The sequence below is a fragment of the Mercenaria mercenaria genome, chromosome 9 (genome assembly GCF_021730395.1).
Source record: "Mercenaria mercenaria strain notata chromosome 9, MADL_Memer_1, whole genome shotgun sequence".
Classification (NCBI taxonomy): domain Eukaryota; kingdom Metazoa; phylum Mollusca; class Bivalvia; order Venerida; family Veneridae; genus Mercenaria; species Mercenaria mercenaria.
In genome coordinates this window covers 80,177,366-80,191,988 of record NC_069369.1, presented here as the reverse complement: position 1 = coordinate 80,191,988, position 14,623 = coordinate 80,177,366, and the positions used below count along the sequence as shown (strand labels likewise).

Sequence of the window (14,623 nt, the reverse complement as noted above, 5' to 3'; positions counted from 1 at the left end):
TTTTATAGTGACATGTATGTTGGTTCGACCTGTCCATTTTTTTAATTTGCATTACATACTTTGTGTAAGCTTGTTTATTCATTGTTTGTTCATATGTTCGTATAAAACTATCAGTATCTCCAGAACGACCAAAATACGAAACGGAGTACATTATCGCTGGGCCAAAAAGGAACTTGTATTTGTATGCTAGAAATAATCTTAGGTTCTTTTTGTTTGTTGATATAATACTGAGCGATACTACTCTCGCACGGTATTTGTACCAATAACATGTTAAATGTTACTATTGGTGTCGGCACGGTACAATTTCTCCTTCTTTGCTGTATAGTAAAACAAGCACTTTTGGACATGGATTGTGAATTTCACAACAAAATTGCAGCATTGACAGCTCTGTATTTCTGAAGAGTAATACTATCCCAGTCAATATATCACAGAAAAACACCACCATCAACGATGAACCTTTTTGCTACACATCAAAGAATCTAGTCCATGTTTAAATTTCCCACTGACATCTGTCATGGCCACCAGTCTGGTGTAGTTTTTTTAATCCTTCCGCACAGAAATGTAATCCTGAAAAACACACATAAAACAACTGTTAAAGACATCAGAAATGAAAAAAATGTACACAGTATCAATAAATACATTTGGAATATAACATGTCAAAGTAGGGATAGCGTTAAATTGGGAACTTCAAAATTTCAAAGAACTACTTTCTAGGATACAACGACCCGGAAGTACTTCTGTACCGGGGTGACACCTAAATCTTATCAAATTTTTAATTTAGCCTAATTTTTCCCACAAAATCTTGTAACTTAGGGTTTTGCGAGAAAAGTTACACAAGACATTGTCATCGCAAAGAAAATTTTGTACCGCAGAAACATTTCAAACATTAAACCTACTTTGCGGAGAAATTGGCTCGGAAACCGGAATTTTGAAGAAAAAAGGCACATTACAAAATTTGCCTTCCTTCTGAAAATTTCAATCAAATTTTCATGAAATCAACTGTGATATCACTTGTTAATGCTTATAGTATGTTTTACCCACAAGCAAAGACCAATATGTGATTATATTTATGACAATTACTTGAAGTAAAACAGATCAATACATCACAGACTATCTTAAAATGAATTATTTCTTCGACTAAGCCGGGCAATGCCTGAAACGTCAAATGCAAAGCCGATCCGCACCATCTTGGAAGCTGGCAAGTGCGGAAGGTCAAGAACTCCAACTGGAGCCAGACACAGCTGTGGGTACTCCTGAAACTGTCAAGCAGTTACTGACAAGACTACAGTTCTGACTAAAGACATTAGGACCAGAGGGAAATGCACCGATGGAACATGTAAATCGCTTACCGAAAACTAGTCGTCATTCTGCGGTGTTACACTGGGAATCACAGCTTCTGCCCGCTCGACTTAATAGGTTGGTCTGGTTTATGGGTAGCTGCTGAGTGGTTGTACGATTCTAAATTCCTGCTAACGTATGGAATTCATCGCCTGCAAATGACAAAAAAAAAAAAAAGATCGTGAACCGGTGTCGGCCTTTCTTGAGAAACAACTGAGTGTGTGTGTATAGTTCTAAGTGTGATCAGGAACACCTATAGAAAAAAGTGACATAATATTCACAGATTGGTACCATCTATCATTTCTTTATCATTCTGATATCAACTGGTTCAGGAATTTTACAGGAAGTCTGTCATTAAAACACTGCAGCTGAATAATTTTCTACATATATGTTAACTGCAATAGTGAAAAGAGTATTAAAATAAGTATTACCAGACAACCTCTTTCAGCACAGACAACAAAGTATCTGAAATGCACATTTAAAAGAACTGAAACACATAAATGCTATAAAAAACAACATACAGAAAAACATGAATAAAAGTCCCAACAGGAAAAGTCCCATCTAAAGAATGAAGTAGAATGAATCGAGCAAAACTGAACTACAAATACCGTCAAAATGTGTTTCCAGTCGGTACCAGGACAAATACATATTAAAGAAACTGCACGAGACCGACCCAGGAAATCAGCCCGGTTAAATAGTTTCTTAGTAACACAGACCTGCGTTGTAAACCTGAAAAGCAAATCAGAATAGAAGCATTCCATTCAAGGCAGAATGTATCTGACGATAGCCTGATGCGGGCTGAAGCTGAAAGCTCGGAATATGTTCTAAACTGAAAAAAAATATGAATAAATAAAATAATACACAAACAACAACAACAACAACTATTTTATCACACTGAAGCAACCTCCATGTAATTCCCTGTGTAATACAACCAATGTCCTGTCAGTGTAAAGAAAATTTGTTATACATTAATAATGCCGACAAATGCACTCGGCACACCGGTAAGCAATGTCCTTCAATGCCAAAATGCCGGTAGCACATTGAATTTGATTGAAATGAGAAAAATAATTATTTCGTGTAATATTAGTTATGCGTCTCATACGCAAGGGAACGAACATTCACGCAATTTCTTTATAGCATATATGAGACGCCTGCTGACTGGCTTTAACATCAGTGTAATAACACCGTGACCGGTTCGAGATCCAAGCCCGACAAGCAATCAGTCTCTCCGACTCTTGTTATGAAACCGACTATAGTCTCATTTATAAACCCATCCGGTCCAAAATGTACAGCTTCCATACATACGACACTGTTCATCCACGGTCTATTGTGGCACTATGTAACATGTTCACATATATATACTTATAAATTCTTCGGAAAAGGGACGCTATGCGAAATAGAATTTTTTTTTTTTTTAAATTTAAGAAATTTAAATTTATTTTTTTTTTTCTTTAAATTAAAGTGAAAAACTATGTGTCTTCTTTTTATATAGCCTTTTTAAAGCTTCCTGCTTGTTCAGTGTCTTTGCACTATAGTAGAAGACTGACAAATCAAGAGGAGACAACTATTACTCAAATTTCAAAGAAAATTCAACTACCGAATTTTTAAAATTTGAATAGAATTAAAATTTCACAAACCTTGGAAATATCCTTTTAGCCACTGATTTGTATTGTTATCAGCTACTAGTGTGTGAAGTTTCATGACTGTAAACCCTATGATTGCTGAGATATTCTACTTTCTGAATTTGCCATAAATCTTATCAAATTTTTAATTTAGCCTAATTTTCCCCACAAAATCTTGTAACTTAGGGTTTTGCGAGAAAAGTTACACAAGACATTGTCATCGCAAAGAAAATTTTGTACCGCAGAAACATTTCAAACATTAAACCTACTTTGCGGAGAAATTGGCTCGGAAACCGGAATTTTGAAGAAAAAAGGCACATTACAAAATTTGCCTTCCTTCTGAAAATTTCAATCAGATTTTCATGAAATCAACTTATAATATGTTTTATGTAACTTTAAGCTTATTTATTTTGTAAAATGATGTATCAAAATGAGTATTTACTTTAAAAATATGCAATTTTTAGTCAAAAATGCATAATTTACCCACTACAATTGCAGAAAAATGAACCTTTTAATGATTGAAAGACCAGAACCCACAAGCAAAGACCAATATGTGATTATATTTATGACAATTACTGGAAGTAAAACAGATCAATACATCACAGACTATCTTAAAATGAATTATTTCTTCGACTAAGCCGGGCAATGCCTGAAACGTCAAATGCAAAGCCGATCCGCACCATCTTGGAAGCTGGCAAGTGCGGAAGGTCAAGAACTCCAACTGGAGCCAGACACAGCTGTGGGTACTCCTGAAACTGTCAAGCAGTTACTGACAAGACTACAGCTCTGACTAAAGACATTAGGACCAGAGGGAAATGCACCGATGGAACATGTAAATCGCTTACCGAAAACTAGTCGTCATTCTGCGGTGTTACACTGGGAATCACAGCTTCTGCCCGCTCGACTTAATAGGTTGGTCTGGTTAATGGGTAGCTGCTGACTGGTTGTACGATTCTAAATTCCTGCTAACGTATGGAATTCATCGCCTGCAAATGGCAAAAGAAAGATCGTGAACCGGTGTCGGCCTTTCTTGAGAAACAACTGAGTGTGTGTGTATAGTTCTAAGTGTGATCAGGAACACCTATAAAAAAAGTGACATAATATTCACAGATATCATTCTGATATCAACTGGTTCAGGAATTTTACAGGAAGTCTGTCATTAAAACACTGCAGCTGAATAATTTTCTACATATATGTTAACTGCAATAGTGAAAAGAGTATTAAAATAAGTATTACCAGACAACCTCTTTCAGCACAGACAACAAAGTATCTGAAATGCACATTTAAAAGAACTGAAACACATAAATGCTACAAAAAACAACATACAGAAAAACATGAATAAAAGTCCCAACAGGAAAAGTCCCATCTAAAGAATGAAGTAGAATGAATCGAGCAAAACTGAAATACAAATACCGTCAAAATGTGTTTCCAGTCGGTACCAGGACAAATACATATTAAAGAAACTGCACGAGGCCGACCCAGGAAATCAGCCCGGTTAAATAGTTTCTTAGTAACACAGACCTGCGTTGTAAACCTGAAAAGCAAATCAGAATAGAAGCATTCCATTCAAGGCAGAATGTATCTGACGATAGCCTGATGCGGGCTGAAGCTGAAAGCTCGGAATATGTTCTAAACTGAAAAAAAATATGAATAAATAAAATAATACACAAACAACAACAACAACAACAACTATTTTATCACACTGAAGCAACCTCCATGTAATTCCCTGTGTAATACAACCAATGTCCTGTCAGTGTAAAGAAAACTTGTTATACATTAATAATGCCGACAAATGCACTCGGCACACCGGTAAGCAATGTCCTTCAATGCCAAAATGCCGGTAGCACATTGAATTTGATTGAAATGAGAAAAATAATTATTTCATTTAATATTAGTTATGCGTCTCATACGCAAGGGAACGAACATTCACGCAATTTCTTTATAGCATATATGAGACGCCTGCTGACTGGTTTTAACATCAGTGTAATAACACCGTGACCGGTTCGAGATCCAAGTCCGACAAGCAATCAGTCTCTCCGACTCTTGTTATGAAACCGACTATAGCCTCATTTATAAACCCATCCGGTCCAAAATGTACAGCTTCCATACATACGACACTGTTCATCCACGGTCTATTGTGGCACTATGTAACATGTTCACATATATATACTTATAAATTCTTCGGAAAAGGGACGCTATGCGAAATAGAATTTTTTTTTTTTTTTAAATTTAAGAAATTTAAATTGATATTTTTTTCTTAAAATTAAAGTGAAAAACTATGTGTCTTCTTTTTATATAGCCTTTTTAAAGCTTCCTGCTTGTTCAGTGTCTTTGCACTATAGTAGAAGACTGACAAATCAAGAGGAGACAACTATTACTCAAATTTCAAAGAAAATTCAACTACTGAATTTTTAAAATTTGAATAGAATTAAAATTTCACAAACCTTGGAAATATCCTTTTAGCCACTGATTTGTATTGTTATCAGCTTCTAGTGTGTGAAGTTTCATGACTGTTAACCCTATGGTATCAATAAATACATTTGGAATATAACATGTCAAAGTAGGGATAGCGTTAAATTGGGAACTTCAAAATTTCAAAGAACTACTTTCTAGCATACAACGACCCGGAAGTACTTCTATACCGGGGTGACACCTATTGAGAAAAGGGGAATCGGGTAGTGAAACCATTATCCTTGGCAAAATAGTTGTACTGCTTTTGAATCGTATTGACTATAAAGAAAACCCAGATTTACCATGAAGTAAACCCTGAATTAGCAATAAAGCTATAATCGACTTTTCCGATAATGTTTTCGTTATCGTTCTCTTCTTATACTTATACATTATCATCGCCGGTCTGTACGTTTTATCGAATTGCTGTATATTTCAGCTGATTAATCGATCGCGGAAACCCGATACAAACCATTAATATGGTAGCTTGACTAAATCGATCGCGATTTATTCCAGTTCAATGCGTTTGTTAAAATATACTGACCTTGAATGTATGACATATGTATAGTTTGATTTTGACGTTTGAGAGTTTCATTTATAGACTCGTCCGCCGAATAGGAAAATCAGCATGATTTACCTTGCCTTATTTAGGTAAGGATCACTATCGTACTGAATATTAACTACCTAACAACGGATCATTCCATTATTAAAAAGTACAAAAACATCGCTGATCTCGAAATAGAACTATAATAGGACACATCGCTTGTTAGTAACTATGATATTTGTTGTTTAATTTTGATGTGAAAGAGTCTTCGTAAAATATAACTGTGAATTTAAGTGGGTTTCGTTTTAATGATAAATAAAATGATTTATATATAGGTAACTGAATGTTTGATTTCAAACAGTAAATTCTACTTTCGTTTTCATGTTTACTTCGTTTTCAGATGACTATTGCAGGCAAACACCCTTGAGTTTGAAAATGACAACGAGTTTTTACATTTGTTTTCTTGGTGTTGGATTACAGCTTATTAATGCCCAGGTATGTTCAATTGTATTTTACTGTAAACGGGTATGTCGAAGTTTGTTTGTATGTGGAGTGTTATCACTTTACGTTTTTGGACAACAATCGTTTGTTTCGTTTGTTTTTTAAACCGTGTACGAGCGCGGCCGGCTAGCCAATATACGTTCGAAACCCAATCAAGGCGCCGAATGATAGATAAAGTCACGCGGTCCTGGGCCATAAAAAAGAATCTGATAGGTTATAATTGATTTAGTTTTTTTTTTTACAAATAAGTTAATTTAATATACTACAAAAAAAATCATTATAGTTTATAAATACATACTTCAAATTCTGTAAGAGGCAGTGCTTTTATCTTTAGTGATGTGTTCAAATGCTTCTAACTTATAGTAATGAAATAATGACCGGAAAATTGTTACTTTCAATCTGACATAAAGCAGGAACAGGTTACTTTCGATTTTAAGTGTCAATATGTACTGATAAGCAATCAAATTTCAAGTTGGCACACAACCCTACTCGGAAATTTTAAATGGAACAACCTGTATCGTCTAACTTGGAACATTTAGCGAATTTTTGACCGGCCTTTTTGTTAAATGAAATGGTTATTTAACTGTTTATGTGATATTTGAAATGGAATAATGGCAGACTCGGTTTGATTAAGTCAGTTCATGAGAGGTAATGAAATGTGCAACACCTCTCACGCCCCCTAGCACCGGCTTAAGCGGAATTCTATTAAACATATGTTGAATGGACTCCATGAACCCAAAATATTCAGGCAGTAATAGAAACTACTTTGTATTCATGTAGTTATATTAATGAAGTTGTAGGAACTAAATTGTTTTCACGTAGTTGTAGGAAGTACTTTGTCTTCATATAGTTATAGGAACTACGTTGTATTCTTGCAGGAACTATGTTGTATTCATAAAGTTATAGGAACTTAATTATATTTGTGTAGTTATAGAAGCTTGAAGATGTAGCAAATCGAACACGTGAGGTGTATAACCTTAATCTACTTCACGATGGATGAGACCAGGATAAGTGAAACTATATCTCCGTGATGCTTTATGCGATTTTCTGTTTATTTACGCCCCTGCCATAAGATGGGGGGGGGGGGGGGGGGAGGGTATAAAGTGTTATCCCTGTCCGTGTGTGGCTGTGTGTGTGTGTGTGTGTGTGTGTTTATTTGCGAATGTTCGTGTCCGGGCCATAACTTTTGACATGCATGGTCCGATTTAAAAATTATTTGACACAAATGATAAGCATGGATTGACAATGTTTCACAACCATTTCATTAGCTCAAAGGTCAAGGTCACAGTCCTTAATTGAACTTAGCCAATTTTCACTACATATCATATACAGAATACTAAAAACCAAGGGTCCTTCGTTTAGTTTCTATAATGCAGAATCTTAATTACTGATTTTTTCCCAATAGTCTTTATACAGTATTTTAAAAGTCATCCTATAAACTAGACATGCTCTTGTGTAAAACCTTCCACAATGTAGATTTTATTATAAAATGTCTGCTAATAATAAGCTGATTCTGTGACATTATTTGGAAATTCTTCACATATTAACATTTTTGGTATGAATTTTATCTTAAGAAAGACAGCAAAAACTGATTTTATTTATTTTAAGTAAAACGTTTTAGTCAGTTTACAAACTAAATTCCTTTCCGGGTTAGTGATGGACGTTGAGTGGGTTTGTAACAGATTTTTGTTATGTGTTGGCGATATTCCACAAATTTTGCATTATTCCCGAGTTACAAAGATTACAAAAATAAAAAACACATTTATCGGTTTCGTATACCTCCTTATCCTCAATGAAATTTCGTTTATAATTATTTATGTATTTGTATTGAAACGTTATTATTATTTCATATTTTATCATGTTCATATCTTTATATCTGTTCTAACCTTGCAGCAACTGCTGAATGTTCCAAGTAAACTGTCAGAACTAGCTGCCAAACTACATCACGATAAAGACATCCAGAATGATATTAACATACTTGCACGTGATGGTCAGCAGGTTGCAAATTCGTTCAAACGAATGCTAGAAGCTGATGGTAGTAAAATACTCACGGAGAAAAATCGCCTTGTAAAGACAAGTAATCCAACAGACGTGGAAGTAGACACCTTAAGAAAAACATTAAAAGCCGCAAGAGACTCTCTGACATCCAAACATAAAGATATAATTACACTGGAAAAAGACATTCACATTAGCATAGCAACTTGCAACGGTAGAAAGAAACAACATGACACAGAAAGGCAGACTACAAATCTAAAACTTGAAACAATCCCAAAGGAAATTGCTAGCTTAAATGAAAAGATAAAAGCACATGATGACAGCATAGGCACTTATGATAAAAGTGCCCAAGACCTAGATAATCAAGCAGAAAATCTAAGAAGGGCAGCGAGGAAGAAGAAAAGGAAGGGTTTGTTTGGTGGCTTAGTTGGTGGTATTGTTGGCGTTGCTCTTGCACCGTTTACAGGTAACTTGAGTTTGATTCAGATATTCATTCAAAAGTGTGTACTGTACGGATGAATTACCCAACAACCTTAACGGGGTCAAATCGCAGAAGTACATGCCGCTATGATCAGCTTGCGTGTCAATCGTCAAAAACGAATCAAATGTTATAGATATCTCAAACTTACCGTAGCATGAAAACGTGAGCGAGTTACCTAAATAAATGCAGTATATTTATTTATTCGTATTTTGCGAATTATGATACCATTTTGCTGTAACTTTGACAAAATCAATTACAATCGATCTTTTAAAATATGTGTAAAAATTCAAAATTGTTGACTAAGTGTTTAAAAAAATATTGGCAAAAAGTCAAGTGTAGTGTAAGGAAATTTGTTAAAAGTAAGATGCCACAGTGCAGACTTTGGATCGTCGATTTATACATGTATTTGGATTCTTATTACAATCATCTCTGTAAATACTTTCTAATGATGACTGACGTTCACTTTTAAAGTGATCTGTACATAATTTCAGGCGGGGCAAGTTTAAAAATTGCTGCAGCTGCAGCTGGAATTCATGCTGGTGTAAATCTGAATGACGCTGATGATTGTAATAGAAATGCCCGACGTCTCAGAGATGAAGCAACGTCGAAGCGGCAACAAGTACAAACCTTAAGATCAAAACGAGATACGCTGGAGGTAGAGAAACGGACTTTAGAATCTCAAATCAGAACCCTCCAGACAAGTTCAGGTATTCACTTGGTTTAATACAAGAGTACAAAAACTTCACGTTATACTCTATTTGATAGTCTCGTGTTCTATGTGTTCATTATAATAATGCATTTGGAACACACAGAAAACGCATATACCTACGAAGTTAAAATCGAAGCGTCGATCAGACGTTTCATTTTGTGTAATCTGTCTTCCTTCTGGTCCAAAACAAAAAAAAGATGAGGACGGAAACAATAAAGAAGATAATATAACTAAAATAATTAAACTTACAATGCTGAAACTTAATGATGAAACTATTGATCCTTACGCTTCTATTCAGTTAACTGATAAACAGTATAAACAGTAAACCAAAAGTGAGGTTTGCGTAATTCTAGTTTGCAACATTAAACGAAATCTTGGACTTTTTATTGATGCCATTTTCGAAAAAATAATTTCAAAATGCTATAACTTCGTGGTACTTTTAAGGGATTTCTTTATTTATTGGGGTTTAACGTCAAACAGATACAAATATTAGCCAAAACTTGACTTTCCAGCTTTTGATTTTGGATGAAGAGCTAAAGTGCACCTCCAGGCATTATTTCAGGAACGAGCATGTACCTAAGTAAAACCTCCAACCTTCCATAAGTCAGTTGGATCCTTCCACACATGAAAAAAGAATTCTATAACCCAAACGAGGTTTCGAATCTACGGCGGTGAGGTTAAAGCAGCATGCCTCCAGATTTGGCTAAAAAGTAATCTTTCTTTCAAATTGAAGTTTGGTCATATTATGAACATTAGAATATGAATTTTTGTTTCTAAAATATTTTAAAGGTTCCAAATCAAGAAAAAAAGATGACCGCGTCGGAATTCGAACCCGGACCGCCGCGGCAATAAAGACATTTTCCCGTCGTCACAACCAATAGCGCCATAGCTGAAGTAGTGAATAATGACCTCAAAATATAGATTTTTATAATCGAGACAGTTTACCTGGAGTAAAAGTGTGACAAACGCCTTTCGACTTTCATCGTAAAAAGTAGTAAAAACAGCAAATTCTAATGTGTGTCCGTAACATAAAATTTGTCAGTAATAAAAGTTTTAAAGCCTTCTTAAGAAATATAGCTTTTATTTCAAGATATGTAAAAAAATAAATTTTTTTTGTTATTGAACGCTCTTGAGGCATGCCGCTTTAAGTGAAGTGTAGTCAGCGTTCTTAACCAATCGGCCACGGATGTCCCCTCATTGCACTTAGACATTCTAAAAGTTGCATATTTTAATATCGTATACAGTGCGTGCCAATGATTTTACACATGTCGATTGAAAATACTAAAATGGAGTATGTTCCTTTAAATATTTTAAGATGAATTACAAGATGCGGCTGGTGGATTACAAGAGGTAAGCGATTACCTTCGTTCGTCAGTCAACGTCATCAATGATTTACTGCGAGCAATTGAGGTTTGTTGAACTGGTTATTTTCCATTTGATCTCAGTGTTTCCACTGTTGGTTTCTTATTACAATGATTTGATAAGTTGATTATAGATTACCTTGTGCCGTATTGCAGCCCTACAAATTTGCAAATGCATATGTTCAAGAAGGAACTTTCACAGTAGCAGTATAAGGTTACTTTTCAGTAGTAAGTCATTGTCTCACGATAGAGCTCAATGTTGCCATACGCTCTGGCTCTTTGTGATGTCTTAGGTTTGTAACATAAGTTAGATGTTTAGACATATATCATAAATTAACCTATAAGAAATTCAACAACCCTTTTTAAGTTAATTAACCGCCGTATATAACTAACATAATTAAACCAAACAGAACAAACCATCAAAAGAAAGTACAATGTAGCTGATTCAGTTTGATATATGTTGAGTGTATGTGTGTGCGTGTGAATATGTGTGTGGCTTATCCTCATGGAAGGATTCTACAGTCCAAGCATGGTTGCGAACCCACACTGGTCAGGAGCAAACAACTCTACCACAGAGTCTATTCTCTTGCATGTTATCCTGAGGAAATGTTCTTTTCAGTTTGAAAATAATATATGAATTATATCACCCAAAATATTGTTTCAGAAATGAAATGAAAATGTACCACATATGTATGACGAGACTGTGTTTGTAAAATGTACTTTGTCTACAATAATCTCTTAATTAATATCTCATGCTCAGAACATGGATACAGCGATGAAAGATGCAGAACTGCAGAGTAACTCCTTTGTGATAATTCAGAATGCGTTTGCTCGTTATCCGGAAACTTTAGGGGCCAAGTCACAGCCTTATCTTGATAAACTTAAGGTAACAAAACAGATATTTTTGTAAAACGTTGATGACAATTTTCAGAAGACCTTAACAATTCATATTCTGAGTCAACAATAAATTACATATAAAAAAGTATGTTGAAATAGTTGTCAGTTTGTTTCATACATGATCAGCGCATTTGAAAAATGAAAGGTAAGGAAACATTTGTTTTTCAGAAACTCGTGTTGTTAGATAATAATATTTAGAGGAAAGCCCCGCTCTAAGAACTCAGCTTCCCAAACCGCAACACGTGGTAGAGACCACATGAGCGTGCAAACGACCAACAAAACGTCTCTAAGTTAGTAAGCGATACGCTTGACAAGCTAAGGGTGCAAGTTTAAGAGAACACCATTTGGCCGTGACACTATAATGGCTCACCTGAAATCAGTGAAAGAGTTGCAGAACATTAAAAGAGCTATTGGCTTTTTAGATTATAATAAACAAATATCCATCTATGTGTTTTGAAATTCAGTGTAGGTTGGTATCAGTTTTAAGATATTGCAATATTGATTTTGATGTGTGTCCCTTTATAAAATTCAATTTGGATTAATTTGAATTGCAGGAGAAATGGACACGTCTTGAGAACATACTTGTGCAACATGGGGCGAAAGAAAGTCTGACCTAGGTGAACGTTTTGTCAAATGTCGAAATTGTAAAATATTTGAAACATTTCATCGTATAAATGCTCTTTGTGAAATAAAAAAGACCTCGTGCAATTAACAATACAAAAATACGTTAAATTTCTTTTCTTTTATTTGATCTTGTGGGCGATTGTGAGAAATGTGTGTTCAGATGACAAACTACAAAAACATTTGTGAATATATTTACCTTCTGATATTAAAGATTAACTAATCGAACAAAACTTTGTTCATAGTTATATTCACCTACACTTTTTATAATATTTTAAACTGTGTAAATACAAACAAATTCGATGAATTAGTATCCCCCGCCGACTCTGGGTTTGTGTTGAGGAATGGCAAAGTAAAATATCCGACAAAAAACAGAAGTTGTTAAGAGAGCACAATCAAGTAAGAAATCAGGAACGTGGGTGATGGCGGGGTTGGAGTTTACCACTTTACATTTTAATGAATAATATTCATGGAAGGTGTAGGGAGAGGGAGGGCATTATGGTGGCCGGGTGAGGGTACAAAACTTCACATGTAGATAATTAATATTGAAATGATATTTTTTCTTTTTTGGGGGAGGGGAGGGGGTGGTGGGGGTGACTGAGTAGGGTAGCGAGTTGGTGGAGGAGGGTACAACTCTGCACGTTGATTAATATTCATGGAAGGTTTAAGTTTAGTAAAAAATGGGGGGGGGGGGATGGAATGGGGCAAGGCGTGAGGAGATGGGGTGGGGGCGGGTTGTGACCAGGACGATTGGCGTGCCCGGGTGTGTGTACACAACTTCACATGTGGATGATAAATAATCACGGAAAAAATAAAAGAAGTGCAATGAAATACCGACTGGTTAGTTTGTTATGCACAAATATGTGGATTTTTAAACAACTAAAGGGCAATTACAGTAGAGATCCTAACGAAATTGAGCGTGCACTACCACATTATGGTGATCTAGATTTAATTTAAGTTTCATAGTTCTATGACAAATATGTCACTAGATATGAAGCAGAAATTGCCGTATTTATAGTACCCTATATAGTTAACACCTATTGCCGTATTTATAGTACCCTATATAGTTAACACTTAACTATAACAAGAAACTACTAAGGACCATAACTCTGGTGTTACCCGGGCAATCTGACTTAAACTTCACAGGTCGCATTTCCCCATAGTGGTGAACATTTTTTTATGAATTTTCATTTGAATATTTCAAACCATTTTCTAGATATGGGCCTGGACAGACGGACGGACGAACGATGCAAAACACGGTGACATGAAGTACCCTATAATCAAACTTTTGACTGAGGCCGTCGTTAATGAAAATCGTATTATTGAAAGTTTGCACAAATTTTATTCGTAGGTAATAGTCATAATTAGTTCACAATTTGTTTCGTTGTGCTGAAACCTAGCATTTATCACTTGTTCCTATATCTATTCAACTTTTAGACGACGTTATTTTCAGTATACTACTTATTTCACTATGCGTATGTATACAGGAATAAGGTCAGTAATTCGGTCGAAAATGTGCTTTCATGGTTCGAAAGAAGTCCATAATAAATAGATCCTAATTTGAAAGAAGTCCATAATAAATAGATCCTAATTTTCACATTTTGTGCGCAAATTCGTGTATAACGCTTGCTTTAATCACCATTTTTCACTACTAAAATACATTCTGTATAAAATGAGATGGTTTTCCTGTTCATACACCCCACATGGCAAGTTTTGCAGATCGAAACCGGAAGTAGGTGTTTATTGTTTATTGCGCGGACGAGAGCAAATATGCGCCATTTTTAGGGTAGCAGACCACAACTGACTGGCATTTCACTAGGAACTACATAACCCCCTAGTTTCTTTTCATTGTTTCGTTAATTTGTGATTGAACTTTCATGAAAAATAGGTGTAGGAAAAAGTGATGTTCTCTAAAGATACGTAAAGACGACCTGACGTTGTCGTTGTTTATATGAAACAAAGAAGGATTTGAATTACTGACCTCTAACCTGTATGCAAGAATTACAATGTTGGGGTGTGTGTGTGTGTGGGGGGGGGGGGGGGGGGGGGGGGGAATCTGTAGACTCTGAGTTGGAGTGGTTTAATTACGTGGTGTTTAATGCCCAT

General features: G+C 35.4%; 1 protein-coding gene and 1 long non-coding RNA gene across 3 annotated transcripts; one reads left to right on the top strand and one right to left on the bottom strand.

Moving 5' to 3' along the window:
• Positions 1–43: 43 nt before the first annotated feature.
• Positions 44–3,094, bottom strand: LOC128559607 (uncharacterized). The gene is made up of 3 exons (XR_008372496.1): positions 2,976–3,094; positions 1,350–1,490; positions 44–567 (listed from the first exon to the last, which is right to left on the bottom strand). It is a non-coding gene; the product is annotated as an uncharacterized LOC128559607 (long non-coding RNA).
• A 2,828-nt stretch (positions 3,095–5,922) lies between these two features.
• On the top strand, positions 5,923–12,750 carry LOC123547574 (uncharacterized). Of its 2 annotated transcripts, none has more exons than XM_053551836.1 (7): positions 5,923–6,059; positions 6,353–6,447; positions 8,347–8,914; positions 9,421–9,636; positions 10,954–11,048; positions 11,760–11,885; positions 12,451–12,750. In XM_053551836.1, exons 2-7 carry the CDS (start codon positions 6,388–6,390, stop codon positions 12,511–12,513), a joined length of 1,128 nt encoding a protein of 375 aa, XP_053407811.1. In that variant the 5' UTR covers positions 5,923–6,059; positions 6,353–6,387; the 3' UTR covers positions 12,514–12,750. The 2 variants fall into 2 exon arrangements, with proteins under 2 accessions (XP_053407811.1, XP_045190708.2); XM_045334773.2 differs by having other exon boundaries at positions 6,041–6,173.
• Positions 12,751–14,623: the final 1,873 nt, after the last annotated feature.